A 24,918-nucleotide genomic window follows, 5' to 3' on the forward strand; every position below is an offset into this window, starting at 1 on the left:
TGTTTCTTAATTAATTAATGTATAATTATACTAAAATTAAAAAATTTCAAAATAATTGTTCCATGACAATGTCATGACTATGATGGCCACAACAATTGCAATAAACATTGTTTAAAGGTATTAAACCGAACACACCACTTAATAATAAATAAGTATGAGTAAGATTTAACTTATATTTTAAATAGATTAGACTTTCTTTTTTCTAGCCTTACTCAATCCTTTATAAATTAATTTTAATTTTATATATATTATTTCAAAATCATTCATTGTCATTACTTTGTCAGCATATTGTTTATCTATTATTATTATTATTATTATTAGGGCACGATAAAACTAATTAATGATTACGATACTAACACAATCGGTATCTATAATAATAATCTATAATAATAATAAAGAGGTTTCTTTTTTTTATCATTTTTTTAATTTCTATTTTATCCTTTTTAATATAATAAATTATTTATTATTTTTAAAATTATTTCATATGTAACCGTTATTTTATGGTTTATTTTTCTTACAACCACATCATTTCATCTGTTCGTTTCGTGAAATTATCTTGCCAATGTGCAATTTGCATAGTGATTGATGTACAATTTGCATACTTCGCACAGTGTTCTTTTAATGGTTTCAAGCCTTTCCACCGGTTCAAACATTTAATCTGGAAGAGAAATCCAACAGGTGCACCAAATCTTATTATAAATTTATTTTTATTTTAAATTATTTTATAACTTTACAACAGAAATACTTTTCCTTATCGGTATTTGTAACTGTTTTGCATTATAACTGTTTTTAACTTTTTATTATTTAATAACTTCACAACCAACGAGATAAATATTTTTTATTTTAAATAATTTTTACTTATGAATTTTACGTCATAAATTTTATAACTTTACGATATAAATATTTTTCATTATATGTTTTTAAATTTTTTCATTCTTTTTTAAGTTTACAACATAAATATTTTTCATTATAAATTTTTAAGTTTTAATCACTTTATAAATTTACAAGATTAATATTTATAATTTTTAATTATAGTCAATGATTTTAATTTTTAATCATTTTATTGGTTTACCTTATAAGTATTTCAAAATTTTAATAATTTTACAAGTTTACAACATAAATATTCTTTAGTATAAGTTTTTTAAATTTTACATTATTTTTTAAGTTTACAACATAAATAATTTTCATTATAAGTAGTTTTATTTTTTAATCACTTTATAAGTTTACAAGATTAATATTAATAATTTTTGGCTTAATTCATCTTTTTATTTTCTAATTATGATGTGTGATTTATTTTGGTTCTCCAATTTTTTTTAGGTTATTTTTAATCATTTTATAAGTTTACTTGATAACTATTTCTATTTTTTTAATAATTTTTTAAGTTTATTACATAAATAATTTTTATTATAAGTTTTTTAATTTTTTTAATTTTTAAAGTTTACAGTGTAAATATTTTTCATTATTAGTATTTTTAATTTTTTATTAATTTATAAGTTTACAACATAAATATTTTTCACTACAACTGTTTTTAACTTTAAATTATTTAATAACTTTACTATAAAGATATTTTTCATTATAAGTTTCACAGTTTATAAGATAAATATTTTTCATTCGAAATATTTTTAAATTTTTATTAATTTATAAGTTTACATGAAATTTTTTCATAAATATTTTTCATTATAACTATTTTTAATTTTTATTGATTTTATAAGTTTCCAAAATTAATATTTTTTATTTTTAATTACACAACAATGTTTTTAATTTTTAATCATTTTATAACTTTACAACATTTATACACAACATCATTTTATTTTATCATTACAATTCAATCTTCTTTTTATAACTTAGCAATTTTGTAGTTGTACATTTATGACACTGAATGTAAATTACAAAATAGAATGTTGGAAAATCCTCTACTTCATAAATTGCAACAAATATTACATCGCTGAGTGCATGTATTTTGACAACTTGTCCAATAACCAAATATTCAGATATGTTCTTTACTCATTAAAGAGCGCCCTATGAATCAACCATAGTATAATCTTCCAACTGCATCTCAAGTAGCAGCTGTATACGGGTCCTAGACATCAATCTTTATTTGGCCTCCCAATTTAAAAAATGGTTAAGGATGTAAATGTACGATACTTTCATTTACTAATTTTTTTTCTACATCATGTATGTAGTAAATATATATTTCAATTTTTTAACGAATGTATATTTATAAACACCTACTAAAACAGTTTGTATATTTATAGACAACTACCATTGACTCATCACATATAACTCATTAACCCCAAATCTTGATCAAATGTATTAAATATCAGTTGATATACAATCTTACGAATTAGTAATTTCCTGCTTTATTTGTTAACCAATCTAAGTAGTATACCCATCATAAATTGTCATTGATAATTATTAATATTATTTATATAGTTACATAAAAAAAAGTGAATACACAGACACGACAGCACCTGTGTTTTTGCTAGTTAAAATAACTATATCTATTCAATTTTAAAGTATAAAAATAAAATGTATCAAAATTTGGGACAAAGATAAATTTCAATTTCCTATTTAAATTTAATGAGTAAAAAACATATGCATCACTTTTAAAAATTTGGAAGAAGGGTGCAAAAAATATTACGGGGGTGCAAGAAGCAAAACACACGTTCTTTTTTTAAGTTATAGTCATTTTTGTCTTAACTCGGCAAACTTGAAGAAAAAGATTACGATAATATTGGAAAACATTTCTACGAATATTTATAGAATGGGAAAATAAGAAAAAAATAAAATAAATTTTTCGTTAAGTAATATTATATAGTTTACATACATAAATTTAAACACAAATTTTGTATAAAATAATTTTTGCAAATATAGTTGATAATAATTTTAACTTTTGAAAAATATTTTCCTAAAATATATCACTTAATTTTAGTTCGTTTAAAATTGTGCCATGAACACTACTTAGCTTGAGTTACTTCTTTGTCGTAGAGTAGGCGGCTGAGGGCATCTTCCGTTGGTCAACTCCATTCATTGATAACCCTTCAATTCCTCTCTTTCTCCACCAACCTGCTTTCTGGTCTGCATAACAAATCACTCCACCAATTAATCTATCACTGTCTTTGAAGATTCAAAAACAAAGAATCTGAACTCTAATCCACTTTCATAAATCACTTAATTAATAAGCTTCTTAACAACCTTAACTACTATTACATCTGTTTCCTTATAGAATTTTTCATATGTTGGCTTCTGTCAAGTTTGAAACATTGCAGATTTGCTGATTCTGAGAACCATTTGTGTTTCAAGGGATGAATGTGACACTCTTCTCACTTTAGCTTAAGAGATCAAGAGGTCCTACAACTCTACAAATGTCAATCTTAGGTTTTTTCATCTATATTTCTAACTGTTTAGATTCTTTTGTCAATATGCCATTTATAATGTAAGAGGTGATGAGAAGAATGGAGGGTTAACTTAACTTAATCATCTTAATTAAAAGTTAACGTCAAATTTTCTAATTGAGCAACTTATATATGTCTACGTGTTGATCACGCTTTCTGAGTCCAACATGCACTACAGTGTCATCAATCAGCATTAATTCTTCATCAAAAAGTCAAACCTTGCTCAATGTTTTTGCAATGTAGAAGATGGAACCACTCCCTCCTCGTATAGCAAAAACAAAAACATTAATCATGCTTGGTCTCTCGGGCTCTTTTGTTATCTGAGGCAAGTTTTGTAGCTTCAACAAAATGCTGAAACTTGAGCTACTGGTAATAATAACCTTGATATGGTGGAGCTCTGATAATATTCATGCATACGGTGCAGTTGAAAATATACAGACAAATCTACTGAACAAGGGGTGCAGCGCTGATAGGTTATATATATTTCATATAGGTTATGGTCATGGTCATGGCATAGTTATGGTCATTGAGAGATTGTGGTTCTATATGGTTATATGACATTAGTCTTACACATATAAGACCTTAGACACCACTTTTACACCAAAACCTTAAGGCAATGTTGTTATGGGTCTTTATTCTTATATAGTGTTTAACTTTGTCTTTTCTATCCAATGTGGGACTTTTTGACTCACACTTGGACTATTCCCAACATCTCCCCTCAAGGGCTCAAGGGTGAGTCCCTTGTTTTTTTTTCCTTTTTCATATGGTATATTTCCCTTCAGGTGTATGAGTGACCCCTTTTTTGGTTATGGTCATGCGGTCAGTCACTTCGGATATATTTCCCTTCAGGTGTATGAGTGACCCCTTTTTTGGTTATGGTCATGCGGTCAGTCACTTCGGTGACCCCTTTTTTATGGTGGTTATGGTTATGCGGTCAGTCACTCCGAACCATCGGCTCTGATACCACTGATAGGTTATATTTTTTCATATATGGTTTATAGTCATGGTCATGGCATAGTTATGGTCATTGAGAGATTGTGGTTCTATATGGTTATATGACATTAGTCTTACACATATAAGACCTTAGACACCACTTTTACACCAAAACCTTAAGGCAATGTTGTTATGGGTCTTTATTCTTATATAGTGTTTAACTTTGTCTTTTCTATCCAATGTGGGACTTTTTGACTCACACTTGGACTATTCCCAACAAGCGCATACAACGCATCCAACTTGCGTAGCTTCTTTGCCAATATCAATGAAACTTTTGAAGGCCTTAGAGCTCAAATTAGCAGTGATAATAAGAACAAGCACTTCGCCGTAGAAGGTAAAGCTAGGGGAGAGGTGATGACATATGCTATGTTTCAATGCAGAAACTATCTCTCCAAAACTCAATGTCTTTCTTGCTTCAACACTGCCACCTCCCAAATCCGCAACTGCTCCGCTGCTAATGGCGCCAGAATCACATACGACTCCTGCTTCCTCAGGTTTTTATAATAAACATTATTTTTTTTTTCCAATATGATATCTATGTTACCTACGATGTTGATGTTGGATATTCCGAAAATGTGAGATGAGGTATGAGAGCGACAGGTTCTACGATGAAACCAATGAACCTGGCGGTGGTGTATCATGTGGGAACACGAGTTCAACTGTCACTGGTTTTACAGTAGCTGGACAACAAGTGTTAATGGAGCTCCTGCGAGCAACCCCAAAAATTGAGGGTTTTTATGCGGCTACAAAGACACCTGTTGCTGGTGGTAGTGCAATTTATGCCGTTTCACAGTGTGTTGAAACTGCCATGAAGACTAGTTGTCTGAACTGCTTAGAAGTTGCATACAACAACTTACAACGTTGTCTTCCCAACACAGATGGGACAGCATATGATGCTGGCTGTTTTATGAGATACTCCGCCACACCTTTGTTTGCAGATAATCAGACTATTGATATTGCACCCTTTTTAAAACAAGGTACAGTTGAAAACAATTCCCTTTTTCTTTTGATGTATCAATTATGTGTGTTTTTGTTTTGAATGTTATTGTCCGTTTTCATAACAAAAATAAAGTTTCTAATGAAAAAACTCGCCTTCAATTTTTTTATGGTACCTGCAGAGCTCGTTTGGAACTGATGTCAAATTTCTTACTTCATCGCAGGAGGTTCAACAAAGAAGTGGGGTATTATAGGTGGTGTTGTTATTGGAGCTGTTCTTCTGCTCCTTATGTTGTTTGCTTGGAGATGGTTTAGAAAATCAAAGGGTGTTCAAAGAGGTATGTAAATATGAAAAGTCTTCAATGCAATGCTTGTTATTAATAGTTCATGCTTTTCATTTTGAGTTCTTTTCAATTGAAAAATATATATATAATGTAATGATATATAGTACGAAAAGAATTTCTTCAATGAAATTTTCTTCTTCAGAATCTGTTTTCAGTTTCTTTCATGGTTGGTTTTTGATTATTGTGTGGATAATATGTTTTTGTTTCCGAAAGATCTCTTAATAAAATGTTCTATTTATAAGCACAAAATAAGCAAATCAAAAAGTTTTTATTACAAAATCATAAGTGGTGTGCGTTCTTAATTAGCAGCTGACATATTGGGAGCAACTGAGTTGAAAGGTCCAGTTAACTACAAGTATAATGATTTGAAAGCTGCAACAAAAAAGTTCAGTGCTGAAAACAAACTTGGAGAAGGAGGTTTTGGTGCTGTATACAAAGTAAATTTATGCTGTATTTTCAACATCGTCATGAAAAACCATTTACTATTTTCCCTTTTCAGTCACACAAACTACTTCTTACAGGGTACTCTGAAAAATGGAAAAGTTGTTGCCGTAAAAAAACTAGTGTTGGGGAAATCAAGCAAGATGAAGGATGATTTTGAAGGTGAAGTGAAGCTTATAAGTAATGTTCATCATCGGAATCTCGTTAGACTTCTTGGATGCTGCAGCAAAGGCCAAGAGAGAATCTTGGTTTATGAGTATATGGCAAATAGCAGCCTTGACAGATTCTTATTCGGTACATAGTTCAAGTCAAACACTGATAGAAATTAATCTTTCTTTTACAAATATATTCATTTTTTTCCCATTTTGGCAACAATCTTACTTGGGAAACAAACAGGTAACAGAAAAGGTTTCCTAAATTGGAAACAACGGTATAATATAGTTTTAGGCACAGCAAAGGGACTAGCATATCTACACGAGGAATTCCACGTGTCCATCATACATAGAGATATCAAGACTGCTAATATCCTGTTAAATGACGATCTTCAGCCAAAAATTGCTGATTTTGGGTTGGCAAGGCTTCTCCCAGAGGATTGTTCTCATCTCAGCACAAAATTTGCAGGAACATTGTAAGGCAAAACTAATGCGTTAACTTTAATTTCTTTACATTTAACCGAGCATCAAGTCATTGCAAAAAGAGAGAGATTAAAAAGCTTATGTATTATGCACTTGCAGAGGATACACTGCACCTGAGTATGCAATGCATGGCCAATTATCAGAGAAGGCTGATACCTACAGCTATGGCATTGTAGTGTTAGAAATCATAAGTGGTCAAAAGAGTACTGATGTGAAGGGTGATGAGGAGGCCAGTGAATATCTTCTTCAACGAGTAAGCAAAAGTTGCTATAGTTAACTAGGAATTATTGTTTTTCTCTTGACATGATACCATTGCTTTGATTTTCAACAGTCATGGAAACTGTACGAGAGAGGGTCTCACCTGGAGCTGTTGGAAGAGGCCATAGAGGCTGATGAATATGATGCGGAAGAAGTGAAGAGAATAATAGAAATTGCTTTATTATGCACTCAGGCAACAGCTGCAGCGAGGCCAACAATGTCTGAAGTAGTAGTATTACTCAAAACCAAGAACTCAGTGGACCACCTGCGACCAACTATGCCTGTGTTTGTTGGAACCAATGTCATGACTCGGGAAGGAAACTCTACAAGTTCATCTAATGCTAATGCTTCCATTTCTATTGTATCAGCTCGATGATAATGTGATGTCGAAAAGGGTCTTCTTCACTTCAACTAATAACTTAACACAATAATTTATGAACCGTTTGTATCTCTTGAATAATGGTACTCTCGTGGACTCTTATTGAATGGACCTAAATTAGCTACATTCAGGATGTTCTAATATTTGATTAGTGCATCTTGTTTAAGAACGTAATCTCATTTAAGTAGTTGTTACATTACATGTGGGGGACATAATCTCAGTCTCATTCAATACATTAATCATAGCAAACAATTTATTTGTTTATTCTCTATTTATTTTAAACACCTCAATTAATTTGTTGTAACTGGAACCCCTCCTTAAACTCAAGACTTGCATGTGTTTCATATCCTTCTATCTCTTACATGTTACTCGAACCCCAACTAAGGTCATGTCTTCATATTGCCAATTTGTGAATAATATTATTAATCAAAATATATATTTTATTACTTCATTAATTATTAAAAAAAATATAAGTGGTTTACGATATTTTAATTTCTAATAGAATAAAGATGCTAACACTCATTATTTTCCTTTCTACATCATCATGGAGTCGCATATACTTTCCAAAATCGTCTAAATTCTACTTTTGAGTGCGCCACTATATGAGGTGGGTAGCTGTGGAAATCATTCACTTCTTGTATCTCTCTTTCTCTCTCTATATACATACATATATACATATATATATATATAATATATATATATATATATATATATATATATATTATAAGTTCTAGAAGTAACCAAATACTTGTGTGTTCTGTGTCTTATGATAAGATACTCAATATTTGAAATAGCTAGACTAGAAGTTATGATGCTGAAACCTAATCTACTGGTCTTAGCCCTGATATGCTGCTGCAATATTAATATTGTTTATGCATATGGTTCAGTTGCAAACCCACAAACACATTTGCTAAACCAGAGGTGCAGCAAATACAACGCATCCAACTTGCATAGCTTCTTTAGCAGTATCAATGGAACGTTTTCAAGGCTCAAAGATCAAGTTAATAATCATAGAAAACACTTCGTCACTGCAGAATTACAAGCCAGGGGAAAGATCCTCATACATACTATGTTTCAATGCAGAAACTATCTCTCCAGAATTGACTGTCTTGCTTGCTTCAACACTGCATCCACCCAAATCCGCAACTGTTCTTCTGCCAAAGGTGCTAGAGTCATATACGATGGCTGCTTTCTCAGGTTTATATATTGTATAAACACATTACACTCATTTTCATTTGGATCTTTTATGACTGTCAATTGTTTGTATTATATTATTTGTTTCTTATACTTCACATTGCAACTTCATATCAATTTATTAATGATGTGACAAGTAGTCATCCAAATATTTTGTTTGAGTTTGATGTTGGATGTGACAAGGTACGAGAGAGGGAGGTTCTACAATGAGACCACTGAACCTGACAATGGTGTATCATGTGGGAACATGAGTTCAAATGCCACTAGTTTTAAATTAGTTGCAGAACAAGTGTTAATGGAGCTCCAAACCACAGCACCCAAAATCAAAGGGTTTTATGCAGCTACTAAGACAGAGGTGGCTGGTGGTAGTGCAATTTATGCCATTGCTCAGTGTGTTGAAACTGCCACAGAAACTGACTGTCTGCAATGTATGACTGTTGGATACAACAACTTACGAAGTTGTCTTCCCAACACAGAGGGTAGAGCATATGATGCTGGTTGTTTTATGAGATACTCCACCACACCCTTCTTTGCTGATAACCAAACCATTCATATCACACCCTATTTAGATCAAGGTAGAATTTCAATAATTCCCATTTATTTTTCATGACTGAATGCATATTATATAGTTTGATTTTATTAATATTTACAAAATGGAAACTTCTTACTTTCCTTCAATCACAGGTAAAAACACTTGTCCTGTTGCACCCACCTATTGTTACTCTTTTGGCTTCATGGCTAGAAATTTTTAAGAATATCTGAACATTACACATATGACATGACAGTCTTTGTCCTTGTCCCTCAAATCTTTTAAAGGGTTAGATCTATCGTTGATTGAATATGTACTTACTTGCTTGTTTCAGAAACGGACATACATTAAACTATTTTTAAGAAAATGATACATTAATGATGAAGATGCATATTTTTCTAAGTTTATTATGAAAAGAAAGTGGCACAAAAGTGGCCTAAGATATTTCATATACAAACATCTGTTTTAATCATTATACTTGGTCATGGAGTTGAAAGCACATTATATATCTATTCCAAATTGTTTAGATTCTGTGGTGAGTGCTCCACTATAAGATGAAATCATTCATGGACCAGTTGAAGTAAGCCTTCGTGTTGACTCAGCTTTCTGAGTCCACCATCCACTGGCCATTAGTCATTCGTCAACAGTCAAACTTCAATGGTTTTCCACCATAGAAGATTAAACTCCCTCGCTATTTAGTCTCTCAAGTAAGCAAAAAAGAACCTTCCTGTGTGAATCTGATAACACGCACACAAAGAAGATTAAAACAGGATAAGCTATGACTAAAAGACACTTGCTCTCGTATAATCATACGCACTAAAAAGCTAAAAGCTAGGAAGCTACAGGTAAAGTTAGTGGCTTTAACCTTGATGTGGTGGTGATAATGTTGTTGATGGTGCAGTTGGAAATCCACAGCCACATCTACTGAACAAGGGGTGCAGCCCATACAACTCATCGAACTTGCCTAGCTTCTTTGAGAATCTCAATAAAACGTTTTCAAGTCTGAAAGCACAAATTAGCAATGATCAGAACAAGCACTTTGCCACAGCAAATAGCACCAGGGGAGAGGTGCTAACATATGCTATCTTTCAATGCAGAAACTATCTCTCCAAAACTGAATGTCTTGCTTGCTTCAACACTGCCTCCACCCAAATCCGCAACTGTTCTGCTGCCAACGGTGCCAGAATCATATACGACGCTTGCTTCCTCAGGTTTCTTATTCACATTAGTAATTTTATTTGGATCATCTTAGTCAAATATAGTCAATTTGTAAATATGTTTGAATTTGATGTCGGTTGGTTTGACAAGGTACGAGAGTGAGAGTTTCTACGAGCAGACTACAGAACCTGGGAATGGTGCATCGTGTGGAAACACGAGTGCAATGGTTGTTGGCTTTAGCTTAGTTGCACAACAAGTGCTAATGCAACTCCAAACAGTAACACCCAAAACCAAAGGTTTTTATGCAGCTACAAAGACAAAGTTGGTTGATGGCAGTGCAATTTATGCTGTTGCACAATGTGTTGAAACTGCCGCAGAGAATGATTGTTTGAAATGCATGCAAGTTGGATACAACAACTTACAAAATTGTCTTTCCAACAACACATCGGGTACAGCATATGATGCTGGTTGTTTCATGAGATACTCCACCACACCCTTCTTTCCTGATAATCAAACCATTGATATCACGCCCTATTTAACAGGAGGTGAATTCATTACAGCAATTTCCTTCCTTTGTTTTTTGGATTAATGAATGTAATTCATGTGATGCTCTAGCTGTTTTTTACTTATATATAATGAGTGTTCTTAATTTTACATAAATTGGAAATTTTGAATAGTTACTCTTATAAAAATTAACCCAGATAATATAAAATCAATTAATAAAAACAGTGCAACCGAGTTAATAACTTTTCTGTATTGCAGGAGGTTCAAGAAAGAAGTGGATCATTATAGGTGGTGTTGTTGGAGGTGGAGGTCTACTTCTCATCATCCTTGCAGTGTTTGCCTTTCGAAGATCCAGAAAACCTAAGAGGTTTCCCAGAGGTAAGTTGCAAATTTTGAAATCTTTAACTTCATTATGCTTGATATTAATTTTCATTTTAGTATTTTGAAAACCACAAAACATTCTTGGTGTTGGGAAAGAATACATACTCAGAAGTTGTTTCAAACTTCATGTCAAGAATACAAGAGTTTTATCCAAAATTCTGTAAATCCAAGAAGACATTCTTGTTTTACTCTATCAGAAAATCAAACCTACTTAATATTCCTTCCCAGGTGATATATTGGGAGCAACCGAGTTGAAAGGTCCAGTTAATTACAAATATGCCGACTTGAAAGGAGCAACACAGAATTTTAGCAACGAAAATAAACTTGGAGAAGGAGGATTCGGTGATGTATACAAGGTAACTAACTATTGTGTTTGAGTATTGCAATGGATAGCATGTTCAAAAACACAATAAGGATATTCTGAGACACAGATTTCCAAAACCCAAGAATGAAATAGTTAATGCTACAACAACTTTAACAACAGAGAAAAATCACTTTTGTTCTAAAATGAATCAATCATATTGATCAGGGTACTCTGAGAAATGGAAAAATTGTTGCAGTCAAGAAATTGGTGTTGGGAAAATCAAGCAAGATGGAGGATGATTTTGAGAGTGAAGTGAAGCTAATAAGTAATGCTCATCACAGAAATCTGGTTAGACTTCTTGGTTGCTGCATTAAAGGAGAAGAAAGAATCCTGGTTTATGAGTACATGGCCAACAGTAGTCTTGACAGATTTTTATTTGGTAACTTTCAACCTCTAATAGAATAATAAAAATCACTTTATTATTTCACCCATTTAACTATATGATACAAACCTGGTGGAAAAAGGTGACAGAGGTCCCTTAAATTGGAAACAACGGTATGATATTATTTTGGGCACAGCAAGAGGACTAGCATATCTACATGAAGATTTCCATGTCTCCATCATACATAGAGATATCAAAACTGCTAATATCCTTCTGGATGATGATCTTCAGCCTAAAATTGCTGATTTTGGGTTGGCAAGGCTTCTGCCAGAGGATCGTTCTCACCTTAGCACAAGATTTGCAGGAACATTGTAAGACAGAACAATTTGCATTCACTTAAATTTCTAGACATTCATGTTGGAAAAATGTAACATGTTATGTATAAGTGTTCATTCATTAACTACGGACTGCTACATGTTCTGTGCACTTGTCAGGGGATACACAGCACCTGAGTATGCAATGCATGGTCAATTATCAGAGAAGGCTGATACCTACAGCTATGGTATTGTAGTCCTAGAAATAGTGAGTGGCCAAAAGAGTACAAATGTGAAAGAAGATGAGGAAGGTCGTGAATACCTTCTTCAACGAGTAAGCAAAGTTCTATGTTGTTGGTTTTCTGATGATGTTTTCGTATGAGGAATGAGACATTTGATTTTGACTTAACAGGCTTGGAGACTGTATGAGAGAGGCATGCAGTTGGAGCTTGTGGATGAGGCCATAGACCCTAATGAGTATGATGCAGAAGAAGTAAAGAAAACCATAGAAATAGCGTTGTTGTGCACTCAGGCATCAGCTGGAGCGAGACCAACAATGTCTGAAGCAGTAGTGCTACTGAAAAGCAAGAGCTTAGTAGACCACCTGCGACCAACCATGCCTGTGTTTGTTGAATCCAATTTGAAGTCTCGAGAAGACAATTCTAGGTCTGTCTCAACTACTGCTTCTTCATCCAATGCTACTGCCTCCGTTACTGTTCCATCAGCTCGATGATTAAGAAAAGCGGCTTCGATACTTCAACCAATGAATGTAACAGACTAAAATAAACAATCAGAGGATTTATCTTAGTTTCATCCCTATCAATCAAACAACTTGAACGTATGTTGTAAAATAGTGATTATTGTGGGGTTCTTTGCAGAGTAAAATAGTGATCACTGAACTTCTGGTCTCGATCACTAGTGATTTAACTGTTTATGTTCACCATTTTGATTCATATTTCCAACCGTGCAATGTAATTATCGGTAATAATCGGTCAAAAGTCATATATTAGATAAAAAAAACAAAATTAAACATTATATAAAAATAAGGCTTAAATACCTTTTTGGTCCTCATTTTTGTAGTGTTTGTTGCGAATGGTCCTCATTTTCACAAAATGTTTAAAATGGTCCTCATTTTGACCGAATGGTCCTCATTTTCGCAATTCGTGTTTTATTTGGTCTTTTTCTGTAACGCCGTTTAAATCATTAACGGAGCATTGTACATGTGGCACGATTTGTATTAAGGTGTATTACGTGTACTGTACAGGTGGCTTAATTATATATTTGGGGATAAATAAGTGAGCTAGGGTTTTGATAGGAAATGTTTGGGCAGTTGGTGAGTTTTGACAATCTTGTTCCTTCCTTCCCAATTGGTATTGCTGCAATCTTCTTCTTCCTGCAATCCCATTATATAGGTATGTTACGGTTCCAATCTTCTTCCTTTACCTCTGGTTGTAATCGTTGGAGGCAACCGTGTTGTATCACTTCGTGCACTATTGGTGTTCAAGGAGAAACGAATTAATCCCGATTTGTAGTTGCAGAGAGATGGCTGCTTTGAGGATGACAAGAACTCCAAAGAATATTGGTAGAAAATTTTGGGTACAATCTATTTTTATTTTTGTGTTAATAATAAATTGGTTTTAATTTTTGGTTTATTGATTTACAGAGTGGTGGTTCCAATAATGTGGGCTGCAACTTTTTCAAATGGTGGTGTTGATGAAAAGGATGTCATCATCATGACACAAAAATGAGGCAGATTAATGATTTGGAGAAGTCATTGAAGGTTGCTGAGAAGAGACTGCAATTAGTAATAGGGTTCACTTGATTGTTATTGTATTATTCGTACTGTTATTGTGTGTAATCTTTTAAAGTCCAATCTGTTTTGTACTATTGTTAAATGAAGAAATGAATTAGTTTGATTATGTTGATATTAGTCCCAACATGTTCAAAATGACATTTTAATCTGAGCATTGAAATAAGTGAAATTGATTTAAGTTTGGGAAAAATTAAATTGATATAAGTCTGGAAGAAGTTAAATTCATAACATTAATTCATCCTCATCAAAATGCACTACATCAATGTTTAGCAAAAGTGAAACTGAACGAAGTTTAAGGAAAGTCAAAATGCAGTACATCAATAATGAATTCTATATCAGAAATTCTAAAAAATAACTAAGACGCTTGTAGCTGCTATCATGGCCTCCTCCTAGTTTGTAATTTCATCCTAAACTGCTGAGATGGTTCTTCTGGTGTTGGTAGTGGTGTTGCTTGACTCTCCACTTCATTCCTTGGTGGTTGAGTTGTTTGAGTTTCAGCAGTTGGTGCATTCTCAGCAGTTTGGGCATCTGGTGTAGTCTCAGTAGGTGTTGCAGTATGCTCATCCACAGGCTTATCTGGGCAATTGTTCCTGTTATGTCCAATCTGACGGCATATGCTACATTTTTTTCTATGACCTCCTTTGCTGATTTGTGTGTTATTCTTTTTCAACTCCCACTCTTCCAACCTTATTTTTTTCTTAGGTCTTCCTGGTAAGATTCTCTTATGTGGTGGATGGACGTCAGGGTAGGGAGTTCTTTCCCATAAGACTTCACCATTGACTGGAAAGATGATGGATTGATATATTTCTTCATAGGTGGATCTCCTGAAACAGATTCGTATGAAGTCCTCAACATTGACATTGATGAAATTCATTGCTGCAATAGCATGGCAGCAAGGAATAACAGTCAGAAGTCATTTCCTACAGCTGCAATGTTAAGCATCCACATTCACTGTGTACTTATCTCCAACCGTGGATATGTGCCTCACTTCAAATATCTTTTCTCCTGACCAGCTGCAAATATCATTACATATATCAGTACACGAATAACTTGATTGTGTTAAAAAAAGACAAAAACCTAACCTTGGGATCCAATATTTGGTTAACTCCTTTTCCTTATGTAGTCTGTCAAGGACCTTTGGGCAAATGTTTCCTTCAAAAGTTGTAACCTTTTTTCTCTTGGTGACCCACCTTTTCATTAAATAAACTCTGATTTCCTCAAGCATGGTGATTATGGGTTTGCCTCTTGCATCCACTATGACACTATTAAAAGTTTCACTCAAATGGTTGACAATTGTGTCTCATATGGCTCGACCACTAAATCTAGACTTGGACCAGTAGAGATACCTTGGAGGTATAACAATAAGGTATCTGTAAGCATCAATATTTAACTCTTTAATTGTTAACATCACTCTTTCCAAAAGAGCTGGGTGTGTGCTCCTAGCAGCCTTCCACATGAGTATCTTTAATTTTTGGCCAGAGAATCTTTTTCTGAAATTTGCATACAGATGCCTCATGCAAAACCTGTGCTCAGCAGTGGGTAATAGGTCCTGAATGGCAGGCACTAATCCCTATACAATGATAAGATTATTAGTACTTACAACATTAAACAAAAATTAATAAATTGAACATATATTAAACATACCTTTTGTTGGTCAGACATAAAGGTCATTGTCCTACACACGTCAATACCTCCAATGATCACCAATAAGCAATTCCAAGAACCATGTCCAAGTTTCTTTATTTTCAACTTCCACAACAGCATACACTAAGGGCAGTAACTGATAATTAGCATCTCTATCCACAACACTCAACAACTCACCTCCGTATTTTCCTTTTAAAAAACAACCATCCAAACCTATGATGGGTCTACAGAAGACAAAGGAATCTTTACATGCTTTTAATCAGGAGTAAAAACAACCATCCACTTCAATTTCACCTTTCACTTCAACATCACTATTCAGACCACTGGTATCCCCAATCTCTACTTCAGCGCCTCTTCATGGGCCTCTACTTCACCACCGTGGTGACAATAACATTGAACCTATCATCACTCATTGCCCTAAAGTAAATTAAACAGATAAAAAATATGTATTATTAAGCCTACTTTAACGTAATGGGGGACCACTGCTACAATCAATTACAAATAAAATAATGGGAACCATTACACCAACATCGACAACCGACAAACAAACCAACTAAAATAATACCTCACTGAACCCCACCTACAGACACAAACTACACAAAATCATGGAATTAATGCAGAACATCACAACAATCGAAAGACAAACAAACCCAAAAATAGAATTACGAAAACCCTAACCCACGAGCAAACACAACCCAGAAAACCCTGAACCCACTTACCTTGTTGATGATGATTAACTAGAAAATTGAAATGAATAGTGCAACTGCAATTCAATGATGAAATGACAAGTATTAGCTGCTTCCTCTGCAAATCTGAACTCAAGAAAGACGAAGATAAAGAAATTTCCCTAATTGCAAAATTTTCCCTAAATTGAAAAATTAGCCACCTGTACAGTACACGTAACACACCCTAATACAAACTGTGTCACATGTACAATGTTTCGTTAATGATTTAAACGGTGTTACAGAAAAGGACCAAATAAAACACGAATTGCGAAAATGAGGACCATTCTAAACATTCGATCAAAATGAGGACCATTTTAAACATTCTGTGAAAATGAAGACCAAAAAGGTATTTAAGCCTAAAAATAAAGATTCACGAATAAAAATAATATCAAATCTCTTTTATGTTTAAAACTATTATATATATATATATATATATATATATATAATATGTTTGGAAAAATTGATATAATATACTAATTACAAATTTAACGGTCTTTTATATAAGGTATCTTTTATAGTTTAGAAGTTTGTTCTAAAAAACTTGTTTTGAAGAGTATTATATGTCTTCTTAGAAAATTCTGTTTTAAAAAGTTTGTTCCAAAATATATTTTATGCGTTCTGAAAATTATATTTCAGAATCTTTAGAAATTATATTCCGGAAATTCTGAAAAACTTATCATTTTATGAAAGAAATTATCATTATAAATATTAGGCGGTTCACGAAGATATTGCGGGCTTGTAGAAAGAAAAGGTCTCTTTGCTTTACTCACCTTACCTTAACATATATGTACCAGTCCAGCTACATAAACTTTCTTTGGTTTGTAAGAGTAGTGTAATTCTAGGTACGTTATTTTTTTTTTTTTCAATTTCTATCGTATGTTATAATATAAGAAAATAAATTGCTAAAAATTTATTTTATTATTCATGTTTATTATGCTAATAAATATTTTGATCTCTACTTTTTTAGGCAGCTGACATTATTAATTCACTCTTATATATATATATATATATATATATATATATATATATATATATATATATATATATATATATATATTTGTTAATTCATAGTTGATATTATAAAAAATAAAACTTATTATGTATGACTTAGATTCAATTAGAAATTGAAGTAATATATTTTATTTTTTATAAAGATCAACTGATAAATAAAAAATTTTCATTAAATACTAGTTAAACTATCATTACTAAAAATTCTCATATTTCATCAGATTTTTCTTTCAAATTTGTTAAAGTTATTTGTAAGAAAATAATTTTGTTTTCTTTTGTTTAAGAATCTTGATTAGCAGGTAATTCCTTCATGAGTAATTATTTCCTACAAAATTGTAAAATTGTAAATATTTCTTGCAAAATTTGTTGTGAAAAATGGTTTAAACAAAATATTTTACAAAAAAAATTGAAACAAAATTAGTATGAAATATAAGTTTTTAAGTTGTGTGTGAAAGAGATTAAAATGATCGATAAGAAAAAATATTAATAAAAAACAATAAGCAAAATTGTTAATTTAAGTAAGTATTTTGGGATATGATAAGTTGTATATCTATTAAAAATAAATTTGAACTTTCGTTATTTTTATTTAAGTTTTTAAATTTAATTACTCATTTTTATATGTATTTTTAAACGTAGTTATCATTATTATTGTTTGAATTAAATATTATTAATTTTAAACTTTTGAATATAATTGAGATTTTAGAAATTTATTTGAAGATTTTAAATTTTAATGATATTGCTTCATAACTATTTAAAATAATAATAAATTTAAAAGAAAAAGTGTGAGAAAAATATTATTTGTAATGTATTAGATATTAAATAATAAAATTGGAATATATTCCAATGTGGGCAGTGTTACAGACACATATTCTATTGATTCGTACATGCAAACGTTCCTTTAATTAGCATGTTATCAGCATTGATTACGCCTCAGAAGTAGGAGTTAAAAAATGCTTAGCCTATTTTGGAAGTTTCAAACCACACTCCATATATAAATATATATCAAATTTATGCTTCATTCAACTATTTTTTTTAGACGCCTACTTTAAACCTAATTCATCTTTATTATAGATGAATCTTAAACAATAATTTTGAATGAGTTAAATTATTATATTTAAATAAAGCATTTTACTGTTCAAATTTCCATAAAATTAGTAAATTTATTTTCTATCAGATCATGCATCATCTTTATTCTGCATGAAACAATTACAAGTCTTTAATTATCATTAATAATAACTTCGAATTGTTATTAAAAAAAATGATTATTTAATAACAAAATCTTAACAATTTTTTTATATAATTTAATGTGTTATTTTTAAGTGGTCTTCTTTATTTTTTTTTTCATTTTTTTATATTTTTAAACTAATTAAAAGACGAAATCTAAAAGATAAAAAAAAATCATCAAAATTTAATTATTTTTATATTATTGTACAAAAAAAAGCTTTGGAATATTTAATCACAAGGTTAAAAGTAGAGATTATCCCAACCTTATAAACTTTGACATTAAATTTTAAGATAAGTCTAATTTAATTTTATAAAACTTATATGATATTTATATTTATAGATAATGATATTTTGATATATTTTTTACTGAATTTTAACGTATCATTTTAATTATTTTTAAATCATTATATCATATTATTAACAAAAGTTAAAATAAATAATTGAAACATAATTATATAATTATAGTGGTAGGTTAAGAGTGAATCAAAATATTATTATCTATATTTTTTATATACTATATATTCTCTAATGATTTGAATGCATGTTTGGAAGATCATAATATACAGGTAGAATAAGTTTGTGTGGGAAGAAAATGGCGGAAGTGAAGGTTGTAGGGTTGACCTTGTTGTGGTTGTGGTCATGGTGGAGCTTAGAGGGCGTAGAAGGAGACCCTCAAACCTTTCTGCTGAAATGGGATTGCAGCGGATTCATGGTAACCAACTTATCCAATTTCAACAAAAACCTTAACGCAACTTTCGCAGATCTGCGAGCACACCTCACCAACCAAACCAACTACTTTGCCACGGCGCAAGCAACCACCGGAACAGATCCTGTCTATGCCATGTTTCAGTGCAGAAACTACCTCTCCCACACCGACTGCGCCACCTGCTTCGCCGCCGCCGTCACCAAAATTCGCAACTGCTCCGCCGGATCCAACGGTGCCCGTGTCATTTACGATGGTTGCTTCCTCAGGTATGCTTCCTCTCCAACACCTTTCTTCTATAGTGTCGGAATTTTAAATATTTTTGTTTCTCTTTTACTGTGGTTTTTAAAGTTAAAGATAATACTAAATATTCTTTATTTATTAACATTTTTATCTTTCACTTAATCTTTAATTATATATATATATATATATATATATATATATATATATTGATGTGAAAATGAAAAAAAGGAGGTTATTATATTTACTTATTTTTATTTTTTGATACTGTGTGAACGCTTTCACTAAGGAAAAAGAGAATTTTACCTTAAGAGTGAAAAAATTAGTAACACTAACTACGAAACTGATCTTATGAAATGTAGAACTGAGTTTTAACCATGTAAAAGAGAGTGTTTTGTCTCGTTTTTATACCCTGTGGTATTCATGTGTTGGATTGAGTCTATTATTACATGAACCAATCGGATTAATTTAAATTAACTTTTTATCTAATCAAATTAATAGCAGTTTTGAATTCGAGATTTTACTCTTCTTTTTTAATTTATTTGTTTTGGATAAAATTAATAAATAATTAAACATTAATAGATATAATTAAAAAATGTTAGATATTTCATCTATAATTCGTTATATAACTAATAATATATAATTATCTAACATAGACCATCGAGAATATATCTCCAGAACTTAGTAATTGAAACGCTGTTTCTAATTAAATAAGTTTTCCTTAAATAAATAAAAATGTCATGTGATAATTTTATGCTGAAAAAAAGTGATAATTTTACAATTAAATAAAAAATAAAATATAAATGAGTTCTATAAAAGGGTTATAAATAAAAACATATGTATGTGTAAATTCAATTTAATTGGTTTAATTTTTAGTCCAAAATTTCATGCAATCCAATCTATTATTTCTGATTTTCTTTTTTATTTGGTGGATAGTTTATGAACGACTTTATTTAAGCTAATTAAAGGTTATATTAGCAGAATATGTGACGATCGATGAAGATTATAGGCTAAAAAAAATTTATTAAATATAATTAATTTTAAAGATTAGAATAATTAATTCTTATATCGACGAAAATAATCTTTATTATAAATAAAAAATTTATAATTAATTTGTAAATTAAAGTCTAAATTCATTTTTAATATTAGTTATTAAGATGTCAACTCTTTATGTTATTGATTATAAATTAGTTCTAATTTTAATTTTTAATTAAAAACTAATTTAAACTTTTGATAATTAATGTTAAAAAATAATCTAGACTCTAGTTACAATTTATAATTTTTTATTCATAAAAATGATTTAAATCAGGATACTGACTCATATTTTTAATTTTTAATCTTTAAAATTAGTTGCTATTAATTTTCTTTTAATATATGTTTTCACACATAAAACGAAAAACGGCAGGATGTTTACAGAGACCGTGTGGATTATTAGATATGTTATCGTGAGAAAGAACAATGCGTAGGTCAGCAGTTGATGAGATCATGCATTCGAAACAAAGTGATGAATTTGATGTTGATACTTGAAATGTGTTTGAGTGTTAAGGTACGAGAGCAGCGACTTCTTCGACCAGATCTTTTCTCGCAGCAGCATGCTCTGTGGAAATCAGAGTGCAGATGGAAGCACTGATTTTAGCGCAGTGGGAGAACAACTTCTGATAGATCTACGAACAGCAACACCCAAAATCAGAGGCTACTTTGCAGCTACCAAGACAAAAATGGCCATTGGTTCAATCTATGCCTTTGCACAATGTGCTGAAACTCTCTCACAAGACACTTGTTTGGATTGTTTGTCAGATGAACAGACCAGTGTACAAGGTTGTCTTCCTAGTACTGATGGCAGAGCATTCGACCCTGGCTGTTTTATGAGATACTCGGAGACACCCTTCTTTGCTGATAACCAAACCGTTGATATCACTCCCTTCTTAAAACAAGGTACCATGTCTCATATCTTGTATTCTTGGATAATATCATTCTGAATTGAGATCAAGATCTTTTGTGTCTTGAAGGAGGAGGTTCAAACAGGAAGTGGTTTGTTATTGGTGGTTGTGTTGGAGGTGCACTTCTTCTTGTGATCCTTATATCATTATTTCCCTGGATTAGGAGATCCCAAAGTCCCATGAGAGTTCCCACAAGTAAGACTATATGGAAAGTTTTTACGTTATGTGGAAAGAAAAATCATGCATTGCTTTGTTTATGTTATGTATGAAGAAAAATCAAACTAATACTTTACTTGGCAGGTAACGTATTGGGAGCTTCTGAGTTGAAAGGTGCAACCAAGTTCAAGTATAGTGAGTTGAAAGCTGCAACAAGAAATTTTAGTGAGAAAAACATTCTAGGAGAAGGAGGGTTTGGCGCTGTATACAAGGTAAACAAACATGAGTTGTTCAGAGAATATTTCATTTTAATCTATTGTAAGTTACACATCTAACAATTTTTTTTGTTCTGATGCTGATGATGCTACTGAGTAGGGGACAATGAAGAATGGAAAAGTTGTTGCAGTCAAAAAATTATTTTCAGGGAAATCCAGCGAGATAGATGAGAATTTTGAAAGTGAAGTAACGCTTGTAAGTAATGTTCATCACAGAAATCTGGTTCGGCTTCTTGGTTGCTGCAGTAAAGGCCAAGAAAAAATCCTTGTTTACGAATACATGGCAAACAACAGTCTTGACAAATTCTTATTCGGTAACTAACATGTCCATTACAATACAACTATTTTGTGTTAAGTTTTCTTTTCTCCTATGAAGTTTTGAGCATATAAACTTGGAAGACAGGTAACAGAAAAGGTTCCCTCAACTGGAAACAACGCTATGAAATAATTTTGGGAACAGCGAGGGGATTGACATATCTACATGAGGAATTTTATGTGTCTATCATACACAGAGATATCAAGAGTGGCAATATCCTCTTGGATGAACAACTTCAACCCAAAATTTCTGATTTTGGTTTGGTTAAGCTGCTACCAGGGGACCAATCCCATCTCAGAACAAAAGTTGCTGGAACATTGTAAGTCAAAATCAAATACAAAAGACTTAGCTCGAGAGTTTTGAAGGCCCCAATCTGATAATTTGTTAATGTTATCAGGGGATACACAGCACCCGAGTATGTACTCCATGGTCAGTTATCAAAAAAGGCTGATACATACAGCTATGGAATTGTAGTGCTTGAAATCATAAGTGGTCAAAGGTGTACCGATGTGAACACTCTTGATGGTAGCCATGAATACCTTCTTCGACGAGTAAGGAATTAACATTATTTCTTAGCATACCAAAAAAGTGTTTGTTTTGTTTTATATTAGGCTTGTTTTTTACTACAACAGGCATGGAACTTGTACGAGAAAGGCATGCAGTTGGAGTTGGTGGAGAAAAACTTAAGCCCTAATAGCTATGATAGAGAAGAAGTGAAGAAAGTTATAGACATTGCTTTGTTGTGCACTCAACCATCGGCTGCTATGAGACCAGCTATGTCTGAAGTAGTGGTGCTGCTGAGTAGCAGTGAGTTTCTTGAGCATATGAGACCTTCGATGCCTATCTTTATTGACTCCAATGGAAGGCCCCCAAGAGATATCTCTGCCTCAACTGCTTCCTCTGTGTCTAATGCTAGTGTTTCCAATTCTATAGTACCTGCTAGATGATCAATTATTTTGCATTTCATTTTCAAGATCACTACATTTATTTCTAAATCTAACTTCTTTCAAAGAATAGCCCCTCAGTTTTATTAAATTGCACGTCATTGTCTTACTTTTAACATTAAATTACAATACAACAATAGGATAAGTGTTCCATGTAAAATTACAATGTAAATATTTATTACCACTTACATTTTAGTAACTCCCTCTTTTAATCTGATGACATTTTTTAAATAGTGTTGAAATAAGAAATGAAAATATAAAAAATAGAAGTTACTTAGAATAATAATATCAACGGTATTATTTATAATGATAGTAATAATAGTAATAATAGTAATGATAGTAAAAATAAAATAACAATAATAATAGCAGTTATATTACATGGTACCAAAAAATCACAAGGATATTATCCCAAATTAAAAATAAAAATAGTTTAATGAAAATGTTGGAATACATGTAAAAGTAACATGATTATTAAATGAAAAATAAAATACATTGCCTTTTGAATATTCATATTCATATAAAAATTGTGTCAGGATAGTAATTAATCTTTAATCTCTTTCGTTATCTTATCTACAATTTCATAGGGAGAACATATATAGAGGGTAATATCTTCCTCAAGTAACAAAGAGATTGAAAGGTCTAAATGTGTTTTGACCTTTAACTATAACTACTTTCAAGAGAAAGATGAAATTGTTATAATTTCATATATAAAATTAATTATGTTATGATCATATTTACAGAGAAGCTGATTAGTTAACTTAGAAGTGAAGCTAAGATAAATTTTGTTTTGAATATTTGTAATTGATTTTTTCAAGATATTTTAGGAACCAGTTTAGAATCCAGAATGCAGGTTTTTCTAAAATATCATTTTCCTATTCTGTATCCTTCTTGCTATTTATTTTTTCTGATTTAGTGCATCTTTCCTATATAAGTACATGATGGATAAAACTTAAGTATCAATTTCATAAAAAAAAGGGTTGGATAAGCCACATCAATTAAAGATGAAGTTAATTAAGAGATAAAGTTAATATAGAAAAATCCACTTTTTAATAAAAAAATAATTAAAAAATTAATATAAACATAAAATTTGGAGCTTTTTAAATAAGAAAAGTGATAAAATTTGAGGAAATACCGATGTAAATGTAAAATTTTTAAGGGTTAAATATGTTTTTGATTTCTTTAAGTGAATTTTGGATTTAATCTATTTCGAAATTTTGGATCAATTTAGTCTTTTATCTTTTGAAATACGTGTATTTAGTCTTTTTAATCAAATTTTTTAGGTTTATTTGATGTTTCGTATACATTTCATGATTGTATTTGAATTATTTATATTGTTTAACACATTTTTGTTTGAATGTTAAGTCAAATACTATTATGAAACATTCTTGAAATGTCAAATAAACATAACAAAATTTAACTAAAAAGGCTAAATTCATATATTTCGAAAAATGAATGACGAAATTGATTTAAAATTTTAAAATAGATTAATTCCAAAATTCATTAAAAATTAAAGGACTAAAAACATATTTAACTCAATTTTAAATCGTTTCTGTCTGCGTGGTTATGTAAAGATGTAACGTTTTAGGTTTGTATAACGACATTGGAACTTCTACTTCTATTCATAATGTGGTTTAATTGCATGTTAGCATAATATCATGAACATGGATATTATGATTTTTACTTTTTAACTCTTGTTATTGATTTTCTTAGTATTTTAGTGTAAATCATTGATTAATATATTATTATTTTTTTAAAATAAAATTAATAATTTATATTAAATCAC

General features: G+C 31.3%; 3 protein-coding genes across 3 annotated transcripts; all 3 read left to right on the top strand.

Annotated features, from left to right (window-relative positions):
• Positions 1–3,608: 3,608 nt before the first annotated feature.
• On the top strand, positions 3,609–7,620 carry LOC114187100 (cysteine-rich receptor-like protein kinase 44). The gene is made up of 9 exons (XM_085674896.1): positions 3,609–3,868; positions 4,610–4,882; positions 4,974–5,365; positions 5,549–5,662; positions 5,978–6,105; positions 6,190–6,403; positions 6,506–6,737; positions 6,844–6,997; positions 7,076–7,620. The coding sequence occupies exons 1-9, from the start codon at positions 3,744–3,746 to the stop codon at positions 7,376–7,378; spliced, it is 1,935 nt and encodes a 644-aa protein (XP_085531022.1). The 5' UTR covers positions 3,609–3,743; the 3' UTR covers positions 7,379–7,620.
• Positions 7,621–8,134: 514 nt separating this feature from the next.
• Positions 8,135–13,159, top strand: LOC114187094 (cysteine-rich receptor-like protein kinase 2). Its single transcript, XM_028075225.2, has 10 exons — positions 8,135–8,578; positions 8,759–9,150; positions 10,006–10,315; positions 10,413–10,807; positions 11,025–11,144; positions 11,376–11,503; positions 11,677–11,890; positions 11,976–12,204; positions 12,328–12,481; positions 12,560–13,159. Exons 1-10 carry the CDS (start codon positions 8,148–8,150, stop codon positions 12,878–12,880), a joined length of 2,694 nt encoding a protein of 897 aa, XP_027931026.2. The 5' UTR covers positions 8,135–8,147; the 3' UTR covers positions 12,881–13,159.
• A 5,955-nt stretch (positions 13,160–19,114) lies between these two features.
• On the top strand, positions 19,115–23,323 carry LOC114187096 (cysteine-rich receptor-like protein kinase 2). Its single transcript, XM_028075228.2, has 8 exons — positions 19,115–19,533; positions 21,051–21,439; positions 21,514–21,639; positions 21,745–21,872; positions 21,976–22,189; positions 22,279–22,510; positions 22,589–22,742; positions 22,824–23,323. The coding sequence occupies exons 1-8, from the start codon at positions 19,154–19,156 to the stop codon at positions 23,136–23,138; spliced, it is 1,938 nt and encodes a 645-aa protein (XP_027931029.2). The 5' UTR covers positions 19,115–19,153; the 3' UTR covers positions 23,139–23,323.
• Positions 23,324–24,918: the final 1,595 nt, after the last annotated feature.

This window comes from Vigna unguiculata, chromosome 6, assembly GCF_037176805.1.
Source record: "Vigna unguiculata cultivar grain cowpea cultivar isolate G323 ecotype 2 chromosome 6, ASM3717680v1, whole genome shotgun sequence".
Taxonomy (NCBI): Eukaryota; Viridiplantae; Streptophyta; class Magnoliopsida; order Fabales; family Fabaceae; genus Vigna; species Vigna unguiculata.

Excerpts from the sequence above, each read along its gene's own strand:
- LOC114187100 (XM_085674896.1), top strand. The coding sequence starts at position 3,744 with ATGCTGAAACTTGAGCTACTGGTAATAATAACCTTGATATGGTGGAGC. Across the intron at positions 5,366-5,548 it reads TGCACCCTTTTTAAAACAAG|GAGGTTCAACAAAGAAGTGG; the intron begins GTACAGTTGAAA and ends ACTTCATCGCAG. Across the intron at positions 6,404-6,505 it reads CCTTGACAGATTCTTATTCG|GTAACAGAAAAGGTTTCCTA; the intron begins GTACATAGTTCA and ends GGAAACAAACAG.
- LOC114187094 (XM_028075225.2), top strand. The coding sequence starts at position 8,148 with ATGATAAGATACTCAATATTTGAAATAGCTAGACTAGAAGTTATGATG. Across the intron at positions 11,891-11,975 it reads TCTTGACAGATTTTTATTTG|GTGACAGAGGTCCCTTAAAT; the intron begins GTAACTTTCAAC and ends TGGTGGAAAAAG. Across the intron at positions 12,205-12,327 it reads ACAAGATTTGCAGGAACATT|GGGATACACAGCACCTGAGT; the intron begins GTAAGACAGAAC and ends TGCACTTGTCAG.
- LOC114187096 (XM_028075228.2), top strand. The coding sequence starts at position 19,154 with ATGGCGGAAGTGAAGGTTGTAGGGTTGACCTTGTTGTGGTTGTGGTCA. Across the intron at positions 21,873-21,975 it reads GGTTTGGCGCTGTATACAAG|GGGACAATGAAGAATGGAAA; the intron begins GTAAACAAACAT and ends GCTACTGAGTAG. Across the intron at positions 22,743-22,823 it reads ATGAATACCTTCTTCGACGA|GCATGGAACTTGTACGAGAA; the intron begins GTAAGGAATTAA and ends TTACTACAACAG.